Source organism: Amborella trichopoda, chromosome 11 (genome assembly GCF_054954075.1).
Source record: "Amborella trichopoda isolate Santa Cruz 75 chromosome 11, AtrichopodaSantaCruz75HAP2 v2.0, whole genome shotgun sequence".
Lineage (NCBI taxonomy): Eukaryota > Viridiplantae > Streptophyta > Magnoliopsida > Amborellales > Amborellaceae > Amborella > Amborella trichopoda.
Window position 1 is genome coordinate 15,568,066 of NC_142346.1, and position 21,978 is coordinate 15,590,043.

Below are 21,978 nucleotides of genomic sequence, written 5' to 3' on the forward strand. Positions count from 1 at the left end.
ATATATCATCACAGTATTATTAGCATATCTCTCCCCAGGGAATACAAATAATTTTATGTACATGATATATATACATATATCATCACAGTATTATTACCATATATATCCTCAGGGAATACAAATAATTTTATGTACATGATATATACATATACATATATCCCCAGGGAATAAAATTATATCTCAGGAAGAATAAAATTATATCCGCAGGGAATAAAAGAATAAGTTATATCCCCTGGATATAATAAAATTATATCCCTAGGGAATACAAATAATTTTATATATATATATATATATGATATATATATATATATATATACATTTTAATGTCACATATGGACATGATATGTATATATATTTTAATGTCACGTATGTACATGATATGTTAAAACTTATGATAAGTTGTGATGATATGTACATGATAGGTTATATACATGTATATATGTATATATATTTTAATTTCACATATGTACATGATATGTTAGAACTTATGTATATATATTTTAATTTCACATATGTACATGATATGTTAGAACTTAAGATAACTTATGATATCATCACATATGTACATGATATGTTACTGGATGACCACCGTTTTCCACCTTTCTTACCGTTCCGAACTTTTTACAATGCCCCATGAAGTGTTGTGAGCTGAACTCGTGCAATGTGTTTTATGCATTGTAATATGCCCTCATCGCTTCGATGTGGGGCAAATGCGTGTATATCCCTGACAAGGGCATCATTTTGTTTTACACATGTATTGACAATTAAAAAGAACAACAATCAATAAAATAGCTTTTATAAATTAGGACATGCATGAGATTATGAAAATTTTCAAGGACATAAAATGGACCACATCATGTGAATATCCCTTCATGGCCATCGAATTTAAACTATTTATTTGGTATCATTGATATAGGGCAAGTATTAACGTGCGATATCATACTGAGGTTCTACATTTAATTTTGTCTAATTCACTCGACGATGTGGGGCAGATATTAAAGTCTATTGTTAAAATTAAATTAATCTTTTTATAATAAAAAAACCCTTTTATTAGATACTAAGCATCAAGTTATTAGTAAATAGATATTTAAAAGAAAAAAAATAGTACTAACTCATAGGATATTAGAATGATAAAAAAAATAGTATTACTGTTGATGTGGCTTTATGGTTATCAGTTCCTCTTATTTGAAGGACATCTTAGGTTTGAACCCTAGCTCAAGCACTCTACATTATTTTATTTTGTTATAAAAAAATAAAAAATTAGCAGAAAATAATATTGTTAAGAAAAAAAATATTCCATTTAAAATTCTCTCTTTCTATTAACAATCATTTTTACTAAGTTTATTCTAGAATCTAAAAAATTAAAATTTTGGAAAAATAAGCAGAAAATAATGTTGTTAAGAAAAAAAAAAATTCCATTTAAAGTTCTCTCTTTCTATTAACAATTATTTTTACTAAATTTATTCTAGAATCTAAAAAATTAAAATTTTGAAAAATTAAAGTGTTGTTTCGAAAATTGGTGCGCATTCAAATAATTTCTAGATTGATAACCAAATTTTTATTTTATTTATTAATTTTTACATTATAAATCATGTAATATACTATTTTTGTCGTAAAAAGAAAAAATAAGCAGAAAATAATATTGTTAAAAAAAAATTGTTCCATTTGAAATTCTATCTTTCTATTAACAATCTTTTTTACTAAATTTATTCTAGAATCTAAAATATTAAAATTTTGAAAAATTAAAGTGTTATTTCGAAATTTGATTTGCATTCAAATAATTTCTATTTTGATAACCAAATTTTTATTTTATTTATTACTTTTTTCATTATAAATCATGTAATGTACTATTTTTCTTACAGTTGTCAATAATACATTTTAAATTAGATGATATTATAAAATATTTTGGATTTATTATTATTTGTATAATAAAATAATTATAAAATATTAACCAATAATTTTAATTTTAGTATATAATATTATAATTAATTAGGTTGTAATAATTTTGGATTATAGTTAGGTTATAATAATTTGGGTTTTTTTAGCGGATTAGGGTTTCTGCCAATTCGAGATTTTAGTGTCTATTTTTCATCGATTTAGTCTACTCTTTATTGTCGTCCATGTATGATTGATATACTTTATCCATGGTAATTCTATGATTTTTCTTTTGTGTGATATAAATTTAATAGTTAACATAAGTTTATACAGGGAAAGAATGTCTCACTATTCACAAATTGATGAAAAAAATGAAAGTTAATAATGTAGTACACTCGTTTCTTATTGGATTCCTAAAAAACAACATTTATAACAAATTTTAATAATTTTTGTTGGATTTTTTAAAGCTTAATCCGACTGAGTGAGACAATTCCAGATCCGAAACACCAATTCACCGATCCGGATGGGTTTTGGAATGCCTGATCCGGGGCACCGATCTGTTTTTTAAACTACTGATCCCAACCAACCTCCTAACCTTGAAAATAATTTCCTGATGGACACTTGTTACCAAACCTGCTCGTATTTTATATATAGAAGATTTGTGGTGAGTACATATCAAATTTTTCTACGAAATCAAAGGGTTTTTACTTTTTTAACTATAGTAAAAGTTATCTAAATCCTGAATCCTCAAAGATTTTCAACTCCTTAAGGAGCATTTTATCCATTTACTCCCTTGGGTAAAACACATGCTAGGGATATTGTTTAGATCTCAAATTTTGAACAATGTACTCTCTAATAACCCATAGAATAATCTCAACAAAAAAAAAAATTGAAATATACTCTTTATGTACTAGAAAAAACTAATACCTCAAGATTGGATAAAAACTGTCCAATTTTTGAAGGGCTGGATCCAAATGTCATTAAACTCAAAATGCATAATTTTCTTTTCTTTTAGAAATAATCGACTGGTACTTTTAGGTTGATCCAAAAATTTTGGACTACAAAATCCTGCTAAATAGGTGATTTGAGTGAGGGAGTAGATTCACAATATGCTCTTGCAGGAACATAGTAGTATGTGCACTGAAGTACTCATTAAAGAAAAGGGTGTGGTTTGTGTGAGGTTATGGCCCTAATCAATCAAAGTAAGGTGCAACTTCAATTTTTATTTTTATCTCTAATTATAAAATTTAAATATTTAAAACTAGTGTATATTGAGCAGATCTATAAAAACTAGAAAATCGAATATCTAGATAATGCATTACATGTGCCCTATTTCTAAGACTTGAAATCTATTTTTTTTTATGTCCAATATATCTTGAGATTGAGATAATCGAATTGAGTGTTTTTTCATCATCAAAATAACATCTTATAGTGAATTTTTGAGGAGTGCCTTAATTCGATTGTTTACGGCCTCACCCTTATATAATTTTTTCCTAAAAAAAAAGACAACAATACAAATAGTGAAAAGCTTTTAAAATTTTTGACTAAAATGTCTTCCCCATGTCACTATAATTCCATGTTCTATTTCGGATCTTGAAGAATTTTGAGATCAAAATGTAGGATATATTTGATCTTGAAAAATTCAATGAGTAGTCCAAATATATATATATATATATATATATATATATATATATATATATATATATATATATATATATATATATATATAGATATAAAAGATGAACTATCTTATTGTGAACTAGCGGACTCATTGGCCCGCTGATACAAACGTCTATCTTTAAGAAGAACCTCCACAATTAAAGATTCCTATTCAATAGATAGGAAAGAAATTTTTTTAAAAAAATTTAAAATTTTATTCGATTCCATTTTTTATATTTATGGTCATATAATGTAGATCATGGATCTCTACATATTTAAATTGAAGGGAACCTGCATGAGAATAGTATGGGTCGGGGGTTTCTATATTTATGGTCATATTGTAGATCATGGATATCTACATATTTGAATTAAAGGGAGCCCGCATGAGAATAGTATGAGTCTTAAATGTTAAAACTCCTTTTGCTTCTAGTTTCACGATCGTGGTGGTTGCAATGAAAATGGGAATATCCATTAGTTGACAAGTTTTTGCAATTCCACCCATGCTTATAAGCCTAGGTATGAATAACAAAACTCAAGAGATTACATATTGTAGCATGAGCATTTTGTCTTTTTACTTCCTCTGACAAACTCCAATCTAATAGCAGTTTTAAGATCTCAAAAAAAAAAAAAAGTTTGCACATATATCATCATTATTATAACCTTTTGCGAATTAATTGGGGTCGGCTACACGAATCTCGGTCTTCCATTTTGCTCTATTAAAGGCTATACTCTCAGTGAGGCCATAAGTCCCCATATTTTCGAACTACTTCCAACCATATCTTTTTGGGCCTACCCCTTGCCCTTTTTCGTTCTTCCACTTGAACTAATTTGTACCTTTTAACAAGTTACTTTTATTGGAATGTTGGTTATGGTGATAATATTTTCTTTTGGCACCATAAGTGGATAAGTGATACCCCTCTGAAGCTTACTTACCCGAAACGTTTTGCTAAGTTTTCACAACCTAATGTTAAGGTTTCTGATATAGTTGAAGTGAGTGGTTTCTGTGCTGCTTGGAGTATTGATTTCCCGTATAATAGGCTGAGTGAAGATACTTATCTTCAATAGAAAGATTTGATGGGTATCTTAGATTCGGTTTATATTTCCCCGGGGCTATGGATGAAGTGATTTAGGAAGTTGAATGTGACGTGGTCTTCTTAGTCAAGTCTTGTTATAGGCTCTTCTTCCATTATAGATGGAGATGGTCTTTACTTGTTGCAGCCAAAGTGTGGAATGACCTATTCCCCCATAAGGTGCAGGTGTTTTTATAGTTAGTTATTTAAAATAAAACTTTGATGGTGAATAATTTGATTAAGAGGAGTAAAGTTTTACCTAATATTTATTTGATGTGCAAAGCAACTGAAGAAATTGGAGATCATCTATTCATCCACTGCCACATTACCTCTAGAATTTGGCATTGGTTATTTAGTTTACTTTTGCCCCATTTTGTGATGGTCACAGTTAGCCTTTAATCATTTACCTTCCGTGGGTATTTTGGTTTGGCAAATAGTGAAAGGGGCAATGTTATGGGAAATTTGGAAGGAAAGAAATAAGCATACTTTTGAAGGAGAGAATCTATCTTTTGATAGATTGCTCAGTAAAGTCAAATTGTCTATTTGGTCATGATTCTCGGTTACTAAGGAGGATTGGGGGATTTCACAACCAGATGTTATGTTGAATTTACGAAATTTGTTTTTGATGGGTAGAGTAAAGATAAGTCTCAAGAGTATTTGGGGTGACACCAGAGAGTGGGGGTTTAAAGTTAAATTTTGACGGGAGTTGTTTGGGTAATCCAGGTTTGGCGGGCATTGCGGGTGTGTTGCATGACTCTTTTGGGGAGGTCATCTTCTCATATGTTGGCCCTATTGATTTAGCCACGGCTAACCAACTGGAGTTATTGGATTTTCTTCAAGGAATTAAAATTTTTATCTCTAGAAACCTTGGGAGTAGCTGAATTATTAAATGAGACTCTTTGAATGCAATTAGATGGTGCAAGAAGGAGTTGCGTATTCCTTAGAAACCGATGTCTAGTTAGCAGCATATTATGGATCTGGTGACTCCACTCTCAGTTTCGTTTAGTCATGTTTATCGTGAGGCAAATTCCTTGGCTGACTCTCTTACTAAAGGAGGGGGCTTCATTGCTCGCTCTAGTTATTTCTTCTTATGTAAGTTTTTTTGCGTAGATTTGTTTAATAAAGTAAGGAATATTTGTCAAAACAAACATGTGTTGTACTTGGTCGGCGCTACACATGGCCAGCCTACCTAAGTTTACTATCTCTCATCTTATCGCCCATTGGTGCCACACCTAAATTCTACCGAATAGATTCATTTCGAATTCTATTCTTTCTTATCTTGCCACTCATCCATTTCAATATCCCCATCTTTGCTAAACTCATTCTATGAGTATATTGTTTTTTTTGTCTACCCAATAATCTGCCCCATAGAGCAAAACTGGTATCACAGTACATTGTTAGCATATATATACCTCTTGATTGTGTAGGTATATATCTCTTTATAAGATTAGGTATCAAGGATTATGATAAGATTAGTTAGTAATTAGAGTAATAATCATATAGGACCCTGCCACATACAATACCATGAGACCCCAATGTACCATCGTTGGATTCTACTCCATATCTCGTGGTAGGTTTTAATGCCACCTGCAAACCCTCTCCCTCTCTTTCTCTCTCTCTCTCTCTCTCTCTCTCTCTCTTGCTTCACCCCTACTCTCTCTCTCTCTCTTCGTACTCTCCTACGTCATTCCTACCCTCCGGATACAATTTAACCTTGTTTTTTCCCCCTCTATCACCCTCATTGTGCTTTCTCTCTCTCTCTCTCTCTCTCTCTTCCCTTGGCTTTTTGTGTAATTTTTTTTAACATTGAACAAAAGCAGTCTCATTGCGGGAACAAGGCAGAGCAACACAATAGAAGAGGCCAAGTGCCGAGAAATGAGGAGGATGGGAAAGATGAGGATGTTGGGGGAAGAGTTTGTAAAACTCTGGACGGAGGAAGAAAAGCAAGAAGAGAGGGGGCGGATAAAGATGGACCTTTCTTCCCCTGACTTAAACAGAGAGAAAACCCCCTCTCTCTCTCCCCTCCTCTCCCACTTGCCTCCAAATTTCATGGTAACATAGAGAGAGAGCTCAGACTTCTGACTATAAGAAAAATTAAAGAGGCCATATTTCACAGCCAAGCCCACCTACTTCCTCAGACAGCGCAATTTCTTTCTCTCTTAAATTTTCTATATAAAGGACTAGCAATTCATGCAAAATCGCAACAACTCTCTTCTATGAAATATCACCATTTGGATTCAAATCGGAGGAGTTTTCATATGGATACATGGGGAATTTTATGCAATTCTTCGACCCAATCTTCGATTTTTCACTTTAATCAAAGCCCTTTCAAGGGGTAGAAAGAGAAAGCAATCGGCCCACTTTCTCTCATATATTTTTGCTGCGTAAAAATATGTGTACCTTCAAGCTTCACAATTAAAGCTTAGACATTGTTTCCCATCTTCCATCTCTAAAATCTTCAAATAATCCATTAGTAAACTCAGATACCACCTCATAGCTTCCATTATTTGTAACGAAAGCCTTCTCTTTGCTCATGAACAGGAGCTTCTTCAGCCTGCCTATGAAAACTAACTGATGATTCTCCTCATTGGAAATTAAGATTTGTTTTGAATTTCCTCATTAGAGATTAGGGTTAGGTTCTTAGGTTTGAGTACCTTGTGGGTTTGGATTTTGTTCTTGAGTGAAAATAATTTAAAAGCAAGTGCACTACTGAGAAAAGAATAGGGCGGATATGCACCACAATGAGATTTGGGGAAAAACTATAAAACAATAGAGGTATAAAAATTGGATACTCCATATAAGAGGAGATGGGAGAAAAGAGAAAATAGAAGAGGCGATGGGAGAGAAGAAAGAGGGCATTAGAGAGAGAAAGAAATTGTCGGACTCCATGCCTACCTGTGATTTTTAGAGGGAGAGATGACAAAGATTTAGTCTTTATCTATTTTTAGAGAGAGAGAGGATATATTCACACCTTATCTGTTTGTAGAGCGAGAGAATAGATAGAGAGAAAGTATTTAGAGAGAGAAATGAAGACGAGAGTTTTAAGAGAGTACATGCGTTCAACTTTAACCTTCTTTACATGTTACGCAGTAACACCTCGATATTGCTTTGAGATTTGAGATTCATCCAACGGCCTAGATTGGGGTCCCATGCTATTAAGTGTGGCAAGATCTCACAGGGTCATTTCCCTAGTAATTATCAATAATTGTTGGGATCTATCCAGAACTGTTACTAGTCGTATACTTATACGGGTCTTGTATATTCTTTATTAATCAATAAAGAGAGAGTTCTCTGTAGTATTTTGAGTTTCTAATATGGTATCAAAGCTGAATCTTTTGTGCACCCCATCCCTTATTTTTCTCACCAAAGGAACCAAGGCCTTTTGTGCACCAAACCCCTTAGCCCTGCACCCATATTTCCAACCATACTTCTCGTCCCTCATTTTTCTCACCAAAAGATCCAGGGCATCAACAGCTGCTGGATCTATCTTATCCTTAGCAATCATCACTTCCTTAGCAATGACGTCCTCACTTTCAATGGGTCTTGACTATGCAATTTGAATTTGCTTATTGCACTTTGAAGGCACTTTGAAGGGTCTTGACCGTGCAATTCGAATTTCCTTATTGCACTTTGAAGAATCCAACGCAAAGGAAAATCTAACATCTGATCTCGGCATTACCATAAAAAAGACTCCCCTTTTGCACAAAAACTTCAGCTCTCCCCTTCGTCCATGGTTAAATCAATCAACACTCAGTTTAGTGAGAGAAGCTCATAAGCACAAAGGAAAATCTAACCCCTGATCTCGGGGTTACCATTAAAAAAGAGTCCCCCATTGTACAAAAACTTCAGCTCTCCCCTTCGTTCATGATTGAATCAATCAATCGTCCATGGTTGAATCAATCAATACTAGTATTAGTGAGGGAAACTCATAGACTAAGGAAGCATTGCTAAAGGCCTCAGATTCGCTTTTGACTCATCTGTTATCTGCCCAGTCGTGTTCTGACTATCTGCTGAGTTGTGTTTCGACTCTCTGCAAAATAGCCTTTGTCTTTGTTGTGCCTTGTGTTCTAGACTGTGAGTTGGTGAAACTGTCTCATACTGCGAGTTGTTGAATCTGTCTTGGATCCACACCGAGTTTTGTTTGCTCTTCCAAGTGCCATTCTGTTTTCTCAGCTCTCTCGATGAAGATCTGGAGATTACGCCAATCTGGAGTTTACTCCCGGTGAAGATCTGGAGTTTATGCCAATATGGAGTTTACGCCATGCACGTGAAGCCTTAAAGATCCAACTCATTTATGCAATGCTTTGTATCAAAGCATCCAGAGTTTGAGGGAGAGTGTTAGCGTATACATGTCTATTGATTATATGGGTATATATCTCTTTATAAGATGAGGTGTCTAGGATTATGATAAGATTAGTTAGTAATTATCAATAACTGTTGGTGTCTATCCAAAATTGTTACTAGCCGTATATTTATACGGGTCTTGTATATTCTTTATTAGTCAATAAAGAGATAGTTCTATATAGTATTTTGAGTTTTTAATATATGCCGTAGAACTTGCCTTTCATCTTCATTGGTTTGCGGCGATCACATAAAATTCCACTTGCACATCTCCACTTCAGCCACTAGCTCTAATTCTATGGGAGACATCTTCATCAATCTCTCTATTTTCTTGAATTATAGACCCAAGATATCGAAAGTACTTTTTTTTTGTACTTCCTGACTATCATTCTTAATTACTTCCTCGTCTCTACTTCCATTATTACTAAACTTGTATTCCATATATGTTGCACAAGTATAAGTTTGAAAAAAATAATATCCCAAAACTGAACATACTGCATCTCACTTTTAGAGGGTGAGATCCAAGTTTACAAAAACTCAAAGATTTATTTGTGAAAAATTCATCCAGCGACTCTTAAGTATGTTTTTTTTTTTTTTGAAAATTGAGTCAAGTAAATTTTAGAATTTTTAGATTGAAAAAAATCTTCCCAAGAAGTACTTTCAAAAGAGGGCTCCACTTAGGAGCATAGGATACTCGTTTCTCCAAAAATAAAAGAGTGTATGAAGTGTTGCTAGTAATCACATTCATCCGACTTGAATTGTTTATTGCAAGTTTCATTTAAGAACCAGGTGGGAGGAAGACTAAAAAACGAACCTCTTTAAACAAAACAAAAAGTGAAAGGAGAAAAAGAAAAACCAAAAGAAGACAATTTATAGCTTTTACGTCTCAACTTTTTTGTATCCCATGTTTAAAGATAAAATATTATCGCACGATCTCGACAAGTTTCAAATATAAAAAACAAAGAGGGATGGTTTAGCCACTCCACGTTTTTCATTTTCCACCCACTGTTTTGGAGTTTCATTGGAGATTTGCCATAAATAATTGGGTGGCTATATTAGTTGCCCCCACCAAAAAGAAAAAAGAAGAAAATAAAAAAAGGGCACATAATTAACTTCTTTGCTTTATTTACTCATTACGGGGACAAAAGATTTATTACTCCCACGGGACTATATTATCTGTTACTCCCTTAGGCAAAATATGTGCTAGAGAAGCTTTTTAGGTGTCAAATTTTGAGATGTAATATCTACGACTTATAGACTAATGTGCAAGCTTTCTAAGTTTCCCTTATAACATAAAACTTATATGCGTCTCCTTATTCAACCGTCCATTTTGCATAAAGGGCTAAGATTGTCCCAATCACAATGTCACATCTCTACACTATTTTATTTTTAATGTTTTTATATAAAACATTTGGATACCAAAATTTGGGCGTCTAATCCTCTATTAAACTCGCACTTGTAATATATATATATATATATATATATATATATTATCACTAAAATAAAATAACCAAAATACCCATAAAATTTTCAAGGGGTATTTGTGTCATTATATTTTATCAAAAATTTATTTTTAATATTTTTTATAGGTGTGCCCCAATGAGAAGATGATACGTACCAAACTTCATATTCATAGACTTTGTATTAAAAATTTAAAAATAAAATATTATGAGGCGTCGGATTTAGGATCAAATGGTGAGTGGCTCACTTGATCAATATTGGATGGCTGGATAGTAGGGGAAGCATAGATCTTCTATGCTGTAGGGGAAGTATAGAAATCATTTCCTAGACTAATATCAATAAAAAAATTTCTAAAATAAACTCTCTACCTACTAGAAAATTGTTATGCCTCAAGATTAAACAAAAACTGATCAAATTTTTAAGCTTTAGCTCTAAAGGTTACAAAAACTCAAAATTCATTTTTGTTTTTTTCTTTTGAAAATAATCATCTAGTGATTCTTGTGAGGTTTCCAAAATTTTAGACTAAAAAAGATCTTCTTTAAGAACTTTATTGAGTGAGGGAGTAGATGCGGAGTATATGCTCGTGTAGGAGTATAGTATACATGTTCTTACTTAAATATCAGGTCTACAAGTACCCAGACTCTACTCAGGCAAGGAGCATGCCATACATTTACTCCTTCAAGTAAAATATTAACTTAGGAAGATTTTTTTATCTGAATTTTTGGAACCATCTAAAAATCACTCTATAATTGTGTCAAAAGAAAAAAAAAAAAAAAAGTTGAAATTTGAGTTTCTAAACTTAGGTCTAACCCTTAAAAAATTGGATAGTTTCCATTGAGGTATTATTTTTTTCAAACCAAAAAAATAAATATATGTAATTTTTAATTTTTTTTATTGAATATAACATATGGGGCTGAAGATCGTTGCATCCCCAAATTTAAGGTCCTAAAAGATGCTTATCGATTGGGTTTTGCCCAAGAGAATAAATAGACAGTGCGCTCCTTCGCGAACATGAACTCCTTTGGAATTTTATAATGATAATGCTGTCTTAACGGGGACAAACCAACAAAATCCAGGCGTTAAATTTTCCCGACCGTTGCGTCCCAAAAAGTTACCGTTGGAATTTCAGATTGTTAACCCGCCTCACTGCTAAGAACCAGGTTTCCTTTTGAATGGGAATCTCTGAGAGGAAGACTTAGAGAGAGAAAGTTGGCGATCAATGGGTTGTGTCTCTTCCAAACTGGCTAGAGAGGAGGCAGATCGAGAGAGAGAAACATCCCCTTACAGCCACTCCCATCACATTGTTTCTCTCACTTCAAGCACCTATGGAGCCCTCAAGCTTGATCACCCTCAAGGTTTCACTGAAACACCAGAAACCCATCATGGGTTCTTCAGATTTGGTGTGGATTCTTTGACATCGAGTCCGAAAGCCTGTGGGTTTCGTGGAGAACCAGAGATCATCAATGCGTGGGAGCTAATGGAAGGCCTTGAAGACGAGGCCCCACAATCTGTGTCATCGAAAAAGCCCTCGAAAGTTTCTCTCTCTTCAGTGGCCGAGAATGAGTCAAGAGCTCGAAGGAGCTCTAACCAGTTGAAGTCTCCATTGAAGCCTAAGAAGTATTCCGGAGGAAAGGAGAACAAGCCCGGAGTGGAAGCCCAACCTAATGAGAGACAGGTACTCAAACCTTTCAACTCCTTAGAGAATCTAGAGAGAGACAAACCCAAAACAGAATATGGATCAAAGAACCCTCAGATTGATGTAAAACCCCATAGTTTCAGAAAACCAGCAACCAATTTCTCTGCATCAAAAGGATCCAACAGCCCGTTGTTTGACCCCGAGCTCATTGCCTCTCTAGAGAGGGAATTGTATGAAGAGCCCAAAACAAACCAGAAAAGTCCCTCCTTTCCTTTGGAGAAGTTTGAGAAGAGGTGCCCCCCAGGTGGGGAAAATTCAGTAATTTTGTACACGACTACTTTGCGAGGGATCAGAAAGACATTTGAGGACTGCAACAGGGTGAGATCAGCCACTGAAGCGTTTGATGTACGGTTGATAGAGAGAGATATATCAATGGATTCGGGTTTCCGAGAGGAATTAAGGGGCTTGATGGGGGGCAAAACGGCAAATGTGCCTATGCTCTTTGTGAAAGGGAGGCTAATTGGGAGTGTAGACGAGGTGGTCAGCATGGAGGAAGAGGAGAAATTAGGGTTTCTCTTTAGGGGTTTGCCAAGATCAGGGGGAATAAAGGCTTGTGATGGTTGTGGAGGAGTGAGATTTGTTCTTTGTGTTGATTGCAATGGGAGTTGTAAGGTTCGAGATGATGAAAATAAGGTAGTGAGATGTGGAGACTGCAACGAAAATGGGTTGATTCATTGCCCAATTTGTTGTTGATTGGACATTGGAAAGTTGAAGTTTGAAGGGCTTTCTTGTGTGCATTTTGTTGGGTTTTGTTTGGTGTTTTCTCCATGTCTTGATCAGTAAGTTGTAACATTCTAGTTTTGTGATGATACGGATTATCCATATCTTGGCCTGTAAATACATGGCTTGGTTTCTGGTTTTGCTGCTGTTTTGGGGCCTCTACCCTGTTTTGGGGTTTTGCTGTTTTGTGAAGATATGATGCTGATTTTGTAGAAATTTCTCTCTTTCTAGATATGATGCTGATTTTGTAGAAATCTCTTTCCTCTCTATCACTCAATGTGTGGCATATATTGTAAGTAAGTAATCTTGGATTTTGATGCGGCATGGGTTTGTATTGTAATCTTGGATTTTGATGCACATCATTATTTCGTTGGTACAAAATTTTAATATTAATTTTCTTAATTTTATTTTTAGAGATATGGGTAAATTTTTATTTTTTATTAGGATTAAATTTTAGAAATAAGATTCGCATGAATTTTTTTTTGGCTTACTTGAAATTTTTTGTAGTTAATTTTATTTTTAGAGATATAGGTAGACTTTTTATTTTTTATTAGGATTAATTTTTAGAAGTAAGATTCGCATGAGTTTTTTTGGTTTAGTTGAAATTTTTTGCAGGATATGTTTGGTAAAAAATTTTAATTTTGTTAATTTTATTTTTAGAAATATAGGTAGACTTTTTATTTTTATTAAGATTAATCAGTGGTTTAGTTTTTTTGGTTTAGTCGAAATTTTTGCAGATCAGGAGATTTTTAATTTTAATTTATTAATTTTAGTTTTAGAAAAATAGGTATATTTTTTTATTTATTAAGATTAATTAGTGGTTTAGTTTTTTTGGTTTAGTTGAAATTTTTTGCATTTGCTTTGGGAGGTTTAAAAATCACCAGTTGGTTTAGTTGAAATTTTTTGCAGATCAGGAGTTTTAAATATATTCGTGTCGATTCGGGCAATTCATGTCGATTCTAGATTCTAAAAATATTCGTGTCGATTTGGGCAATTCATGTCGATTCTAGATTCTAGAGAATTTTATTTTTAGAAAAATAGATAGATTTTTTTATTTATTAAGATTAATTAGTGGTTTAGTTTTTTTGGTTTAGTTGAAATTTTTTGCATTTGCTTTTTGAGGTTTAAAAATCGCGGGCAATTCATGTCGATTCTAGATTCTTAAAATATATGTGTCGATTCGGGCAATTCATGTCGATTCTAGATTCTAGAGAATTTTATTTTTAGAAATATAGGTAGTTTTTTTTATTTATTAAGATTAATTACTGGTTTAGTTGAAATTTTTGCATTTGCTTTGGGAAGTTTAAAAATCACCGGTTGGTTTAGTTGAAATTTTTTACAGATCAGGAGTTTTAAAAATATTTGTGGGGAGGTTTAAAAATAAGGAGTTTTAAAAATATTCGTGGGGAGTTTTAAAAATATTCGTGTCGATTCTAACTCAAAACAAGATGGTGTTTAGAAACGAGACAAACGAGTCGGCAATGAGAGATTATGATGTGGCCACGTTAAGGCATGTACCTCTGTCAGCCTCATGATCATGCTTTTTGCACACATGATAAATTATGGTACCAAAGAGGGTTTTATGGAACTCAAAGTTTTTTCGATGTGGGATTTGAGCATGGTATTTAGAGCTTGAAAAGGTAATACAACATACCTTTTTATTATAAAAGATAAGACAACAAGTGGAATTGTGGTTTAATTGGTTATCACATATGTCTCCTGATCAAGAGATTCCTAATTCAAACCTAATTTTCCCTCAACCGATTCATCGATCTGAATGGGTTTTTGGGGTGCCTAATCCGGGGTACCGATCAATTTTTTAAACTTGAGAATAATTTTTAAAAATAAGATTAATATGAAAAATTTTTTGGTGATACTTATATTTTTTTTATAGAAAGTTCTTTTTCTTGGGTGATTAAGTGGGGGAGAGGGCCCTGCCCTTGATAGGAAATTGGGGAGAGGGTAACTATTTAAGCCTAGGCTCTTTTTCAGGTAGAAAGTTACGCAAATGTGAAGTTCATTTCTTTTTAGGAAGGATGTTTTGTTAATATCTTTTGTAGGGGTTGAAAGCCCACTCTTGAATGGTGCTTAAAAATTAGGGAGTTATGATTTATCTTTTAGAAATAGTGCTTAAAAATGTAAGTAATTGATTGTAAAGAGGTTGGCTTTTGAATGGAATGAAACAAAGTTCTTGGAGAGAGGGAGAGAGAAAGTTCTCTCGATTGTGGTGCATGGTAGAGGTCTCCACTCCGCGCATTAACATGGAAATAGGGAGTTGGAGTTGTGGTTTTTATCTTTTGGAAACAATGGCTATAAATGTACGTAGTTGACTGTAGAGAGGTTGGCTTGTGGATTGAATCAAACAAAGTTGTTGGAGAGAGAGAGGGGCAGTTCTCTTGGTTATCTCTTGCATGTGGTGCCATGTGGAGGTATCGACTCTGTGTGCTTAAATCCTTTTCTTGTGGTTTTTTCTCAGTTGACTCTTTATCTCTCCAAAACATGACTGATTTGCCTGTTGTTGGCGGCCGGCAAGTTTTCAGCTGCGTTTGAGCAGCAGGCAGGGTGATCACTGATTATCTCTTACATGTTCAAATTGTCGCCATATTGTGGTTTTTTTGGGACAATGCATTGAAGTTTTGGAACCCATCAAAAACATTGAAATTTGTTGTTGTTCTTAAATTTTTGATGCCCTCTTTTTTTATTCAAGGGAAAAAACACTATTAGAATTTCAGACTCTCGAGTCTTTTTGAGGGGCAAAACCAATTTTGAGGTTAGGAGATGAGACGAGTAAGCCAGATTTGGGGTAATTTTCTTTTGGTTTTTTTTTTTTGGGTTGGTAATTTTCTATTGGTTGTTTTGGTAATTAAATTTGAAAAATATTTTGAGGATATATTTAGGAGATATTTAGGGAATCACTTTCTATTTTGTTGTTATCGTGTGTCTTCTATTTAATGCTGGGTGAATGAAATAATGACATAACTAACTCAATAGCCCTTCAACTGTAGGCATAGATCCAAGAGAACGAACTACGTAAAACTGAATAGCCCTTCAACTGCAGGCATATTCGGCTTGCAAATTAATTCGCAAGAAATTTGTAGCTTCCTTTGTTCTTTGCAAGCAAACAAATTCGTAGCTTCTCATTGATGCAAACTGTTTCTTCCCATTGGCTTGCATTCAACTGGTCGCTTCTCATTGCGTGGTATTATCTACAACCTATTATTTCTTTCAAAGCTTTGCAAGCAAATCAATTCAAACTCCATGCAAGAGCAAATTTGAGCAAAGTAAAGCTTTGCAAGCAAATCAATTTAGATCTCTGAGCAAGAGCAAATTTCCGTGCAAAGATTTACAAACACTTATTTGTCAAATTTTAAAATTTTGGGCATCTCAATGGTATCTATTGAAGCAGCAACAACAACAATTTTATTGAAATCTCCGTCAACAAACATTTGTATCTCAGCAAAATTCTTCTATTGAAGTAGTAATACCAGTTTGTGCGTATCTTTACCTTAAATTAGGTAATCTCTAAGCTTTTTCCTCTAAAATGTGGGATCAAAATTTTGGTTCACACATTGTAATGCATAAAGGCCACCAAATTGGAAAAACGAACATTGCTTTGTCTTCGTAGATACCACCTATTTCTTAAGGTAATTTTGCTGCTCACATATCCTCTACTAATTGTCATACTTGGATTTTTGATACTAAAGCTATAGTTCATATGACGGGCCATTGTGAAGGACTCGAAGGATTTGAGCACATGTCTTCAAGGAATCATGTGTCATTGGTGAACTATGGTACCATTAGAAGTCTTATACATTCGAATATTTTGTCAGTTAATCATATCACAAAACGCTATAATTGCTTGGCTATTTTTTCTGTTGACAAAGATGTTTTTTAGAATCCGGTATCTCGGAAGAAGATTGTGAGGGTGACCAATCACATAGGTTGTACGTATTGGATCAAACCTCAAAAAACATTTTCCAGGAAAAGTGCAATCCGAGGACAGTACATAGCATTGTAGATGGTTTCTTGAACCCTTAGGATTACACTTATTTTAGTAAACCCAAATCTATAGTTAACACTGCCTATCCTGTGACCTAGAACTAGTTTGCCCACCCAAAACCCTGCAAAAGCCTTGTTCGGACCCAAAATCCTGCAGACGCCCTATTTTACCACAAATATCATTAAAAATAGTAGAAAAATCCATTTTGACCCAATATTTCTCTAAGAGCTTCACAAGAGGATGAGGAACACACTTGAAAAGAAAAAATTCAATTTGGACTAGTTTTGGTTTGTGTGACACCACTGGTGTCACCCAACGTTTTTTGTCCCAAATTGGAAATTTTACTTTTGGAGTGATTTTCTTGCCTTTTTATACAGTTTTTTTCCAAATTTTTTTAGGCGACACTAAGCGTGTTTGCGGGGAGACACCACCAATGTCGACTAAATTAAGGAGTACCTAACTAAACCTCCCATCCTTAGTCCTCCTAGTTCAGATAAACCCCTATTCTTATACATATCTGTGAAAGACAAGACCATGAGGGCAATGCTCGGACAATACAACAACCATGGAAAAGAACAAACGATATAGTACATCAACAAAACCATGGTCGACTATGAGACAAGATACACAGACGTGGAGAAGCATTGCTTAACACTATTGTGGTCTATGCAGAAATTAAGACATTATGTCTTATCTCATACAGTCAAACTCATCTAAAAATAGACCCACTCAAGTACCTATTGGAAAAATCAGTCCTTAACGAACGTTTGGTGAAGTGAAGAATGCTATTGAGCGAGTTCGAGATCAAATATGTTACTCAAAAATCGATCAAAGGACAAGCCATTGCTGACCACTTGGCTGAACACGCACTGCCAGATAATACTCCCGTCAACACGGATCTCCCTGATGAGAACATTTTCATAATTGAAGAATCAATTTGGGAGCTATACTTCGACGGTGCAAGGAACGAATACTGGTCAGGTATATGTATCATATTATGCTACCCGAGAAAGTTTTAATGCCAACAACCATCAGATTGAATTTCTCATGTACCAATAACATTACTGAATATGAAGCCCTGATAGCCGGGCTAAAAAATGCCTTAAGAATGAAAATCCAGCAAATACGAGTGATTGGTGACTCCTTACTCGTCATAAACCAAGTTTCAGGGATTTGGAGGGTGAAAGAAGAAAAACTCAAACCCTATCAAGAAAAGGTGGAAAAGATGATCCCATATTTCAAGAAAATCACCTTTCAGCACGTAACTAAGGGAAATAAGAGGTTCACTGACACCCTTGTGACCCTTGCTTCAATTGTTGATATTCGTTCATAAATCACCACGCTGCCATTCTACATCAAGAACAAACATGATCCTTCCCCACCAAGGACCGAAGAAGAAATAGAGCAAGAAAATGAGAACGATGGGGAAGTTTCTCTCGTGGCTTCAGATGCACTAGTTAAGGCAAAACCATGGTTCCATGATGTTCTGTCCCTGTGGAAAGATGAGTTATACCCCGAATGAGCTACCAAAAAGGATAAAGAAGCCCTTTGAAGGTTTTCTATGGGATTCTTAGTAATAGGTGATCTCATGTTCAAGAAATCCTTCGATGACATCATTCTAAGGTGTCTCAATCAGCCAGAAATCGACCAAATACTGACAAGTTACTTAATGAAGGAGGTCATTCTTGGGGCAGCCGCCTTAGCTCAGAAAATCAGACGCCAAGGCTATTACTAGACCATCATGGCAGAAGATTGTTTAAAGTTCATTAAGAGTTGTCCTAAATGTCAACTTTATGGAGACCTCATCCATTCACTGTCCATACAACTCAACTCAACACCTCCCGTATGGCCCTTTGCCATGTGGGGTCTTGATATCATCGGAATGATCTCACCAAAAGCCTCAAACGGCCACCATTTTATATTAATGGTTACAAAGGACTTCACAAAATGGGTAGAGGTTGTATCATTTGTCAAAATTTAGGGACAACATGTTGCCCGTTTCATGAAGAATGACATTGTATTCAGATTCGGTGTTCCTGAGTCAATCATTACTGACAATGGATCCAACATCAAAAATAAAATGGCCATTAAGATGTGCAAAAAGTTCGAAATACTGCAGAAATTCTCCACACCTTACTATCCTTAAGGAAACAGATAAGCAGAGGCCACAAACAAAGGACTTCTCAAAATAATAGATAAAATAATATAAGGTGACAAAGATTGGCATGAAAAGCTAAATGACACGCTATGGGCCTACCGAACAACTGAGAAGACTCCTACTAGCATGAACCCATACTCATTGGTGTTTGGTATGGAAGCAGTGCTACTCATTGAAGTTGAGATGCCATCTCTCCGAGCACTTATTCACAAAAATACAGATAAGGAACAAAATATCGAAGCACAAATTGCTGCCCTCGTTGCTTTTGATGAAAAACGACTAAGAGCAACACAAAATATCGTTGCTTACCAGCTTAGAATCGAGAGGGCATACCAAAGAAAAGTTGTTCCTCTACAATTAAGAGAAGGGGATATGGTACCCAAGAAAATCTTTCACACTCTTGCAAATCCACATCCTTTGGGCAAGTTCAAACCTAATTGGGAGGGGCCATTTGTGGTTACCCGAGTGCACGCAAGCAATTCTTACAAGATAAAAAATCAAGAGGGGTACGAACGCAACGACCTCATTAATGCTATGTATGGCGCTGTATCTCAGAAAATACTACCCGTAATGGGCTCAAAAGAGTGGTGAAAACCTTAAAAGGCATCACAAAGAGAAAAAAAAAATAAAAAATAAAAAATAGACGTGGTGAAACCTGAAAGGGTGAAAACTTGAAAGGGCATCACGGGAAAAAAGAATAAAAAATATCCAAGAAGGAGCTTCTGATTCAAAATCTCAAGTAAAAACAAGTGATTGCAAGTTCCAACAATACTGCATAAGCAGACCTGGAGGATGAAGACTCCTCCTAAACTCTGCAAGCTCCCAACATAACCAACTCAGAAAGATGTGGGAGGGTGACACGAATAGCTAACCGAAGTAACTTTGACGAATCCTAAAAGAACATCGAGGCTTCTCCAAGATGGAAGCCCGACAGGAATTCAGAGAACTCTTCATGGACCAGTGAAGCACAGGATAAAAACTCCAAAGGTGAAAAGACAACTTTGAGACTTTTGAGTTCTCACGATCCCACAAGGAAATCCTTTTATCATCTTTGAGGTAAAACGTAATAAAGAAAATGACCACCAAAGGGGCCATAGGTGGCAAAACTGTAAGGCTTATCCCTTTCGAAAATGCTTTTGCAATTTGATTGTTAAAACCGTCCATCTCCAAAACTCTTTTAGAAAGGACTTCCTCCATCACTACAAGAGGTTAAATTGTTAGTCGATCTGACCTCGTTCTCGAAGCCAACTTCCTATACCTATTATGAAGGTTTGAAACTAGTCAGGCACTCCATGGTTGTATGAGTATAACTACCAACTACCACATATCAAAGATGGGTAAACCTCGCCAATGACGATATTGACTAGTCAGGGAGCGTTTTTCTCTCGACTGGATCTCCTGGGTAAAATGAGGCTAGATTATCCCTGTGTGTGCGTACGATGACCCAATAGTTGGAAATTCGAGATAAAAACCCTACAACTAGGGGACATAATGTGTAAAAATTCAGTTTGAGAAGTGTGTGCAAAGAAAGTGTTCTACTATGCTGCGATGACTCAAATGCACACGTAGAGATGAACAAGAACCCCCCAACAGGGACAACAACAAAGAGAAAATAAAAAATAGAAGGGATTTCACAATCCCAAAAAATCAATTAGAACAGAAAATAAAATTTTGGGTATCTCAAAATTCTCTAACTTTATTCATCCATTGAAAAGGGGCTTATTACATGCATTTACACAAATTCAACTTGGTCCTACCACCGAAGTTTCTACTGTCCTAATAGATGTTAATGAAAATAAAACTACTGAAAAATATGGTGATCATAAGATCAACTTATTCATGCCAAGTAAAAAAATAAAGAGAGAAAATATTGGGTTATTCAGTCTTCGAGTTTGGATTAACGTCCTTCTCCTTGAGTTCCGTCACGAAGGCTGCCCATCGAGCCCATTCAGTTTCAGCATTTTCCAAACTGATGTCAGAAACATCCTCATTCGATTTAACTTGCTTATTTGAAGAAGAGGCATCGTCTTCTCGAGAAGGCATGTAACCCTGAGCAGGAGTAGAAGGTTCATCATGAAGTCTCAAAGATATAGGGCAGAGTGAAAGAGGACATGCACGTTCCCACAAAGAATCATAGTTGGAAGTGGTCATGGGCTTGTCTTGCTTAACCAACCCTTCACTAGAAGAAGACTTCTTCCCCTTCTACGACAAACCCGCCTTAACCAGAAGGGTGGAAGAGTGTCATCGAAGCGGAAAGATAGGGCAACGATCGATCGCCTCTACAGAAGAAGTATAATTCTGAGTATGACGAAATTGACGAAGCACCCTTTGAGGGAAATACCCCTCTGTGAAGTGCTGCCCTACCAGAATAAGACATGAATGCCCCATAACAGGTAGAAACAGGGGCACATTCTCAAGACCCCTGATCACCCAATCGAATGACGACAACTTGTCCAAAACCCGCCGATAATAATTTATGTCACGAGGCCGGGTGGTGTCATTGACATACACCAGTCCTAAAGCCTCAGATACAGCTGTCGTTGATCGAGGAGGAAGGACAATGGCAATGTGTTCATAGGCCCAAATCTGTAGAAAATAGAACCCAAAATCACCCCAAAAGGTCACACAACAGGAGCCCAGGACCTCGGAGCCATCGGGGGCAATTTGACTAGGGCGGCACTAGTAGTGTTGCCCAGCCTGTGTGGGCGACACTGGCAGTGTCGCTCGGGCAACACCACTAGTGTCGCCCAACTCAAACCTTCCCAGTTCAGTCCGAGCCTTTTTCAGTAAGTTCTTGTGGCAAAATATGGGATCCAGGAGCGAAAACCAGAAGAAAAATTAAGTTGTAGGGGCAAAAATAAAGAAAAACTGAGTTCAAGAATATACCTGCAAAATCAGGACATTGCCCTCGATGAATCAATCAGCACGTGTGACCCGGTCATGAAGACCCCGGTAAATGCCCGCCAACACGGTCTGAACAATGGTATAACTCGGTCGC

The 21,978-nt window shown here is 35.5% G+C and overlaps 1 protein-coding gene across 1 annotated transcript; it reads left to right on the top strand.

The window, feature by feature from the left end:
- Positions 1–11,375: 11,375 nt before the first annotated feature.
- Positions 11,376–13,076, top strand: LOC18444852 (Glutaredoxin family protein). The gene has a single exon (XM_006855008.4). The coding sequence runs from the start codon at positions 11,626–11,628 to the stop codon at positions 12,793–12,795; it is 1,170 nt and encodes a 389-aa protein (XP_006855070.1). The 5' UTR covers positions 11,376–11,625; the 3' UTR covers positions 12,796–13,076.
- The last annotated feature ends 8,902 nt before the right edge of the window (positions 13,077–21,978 follow it).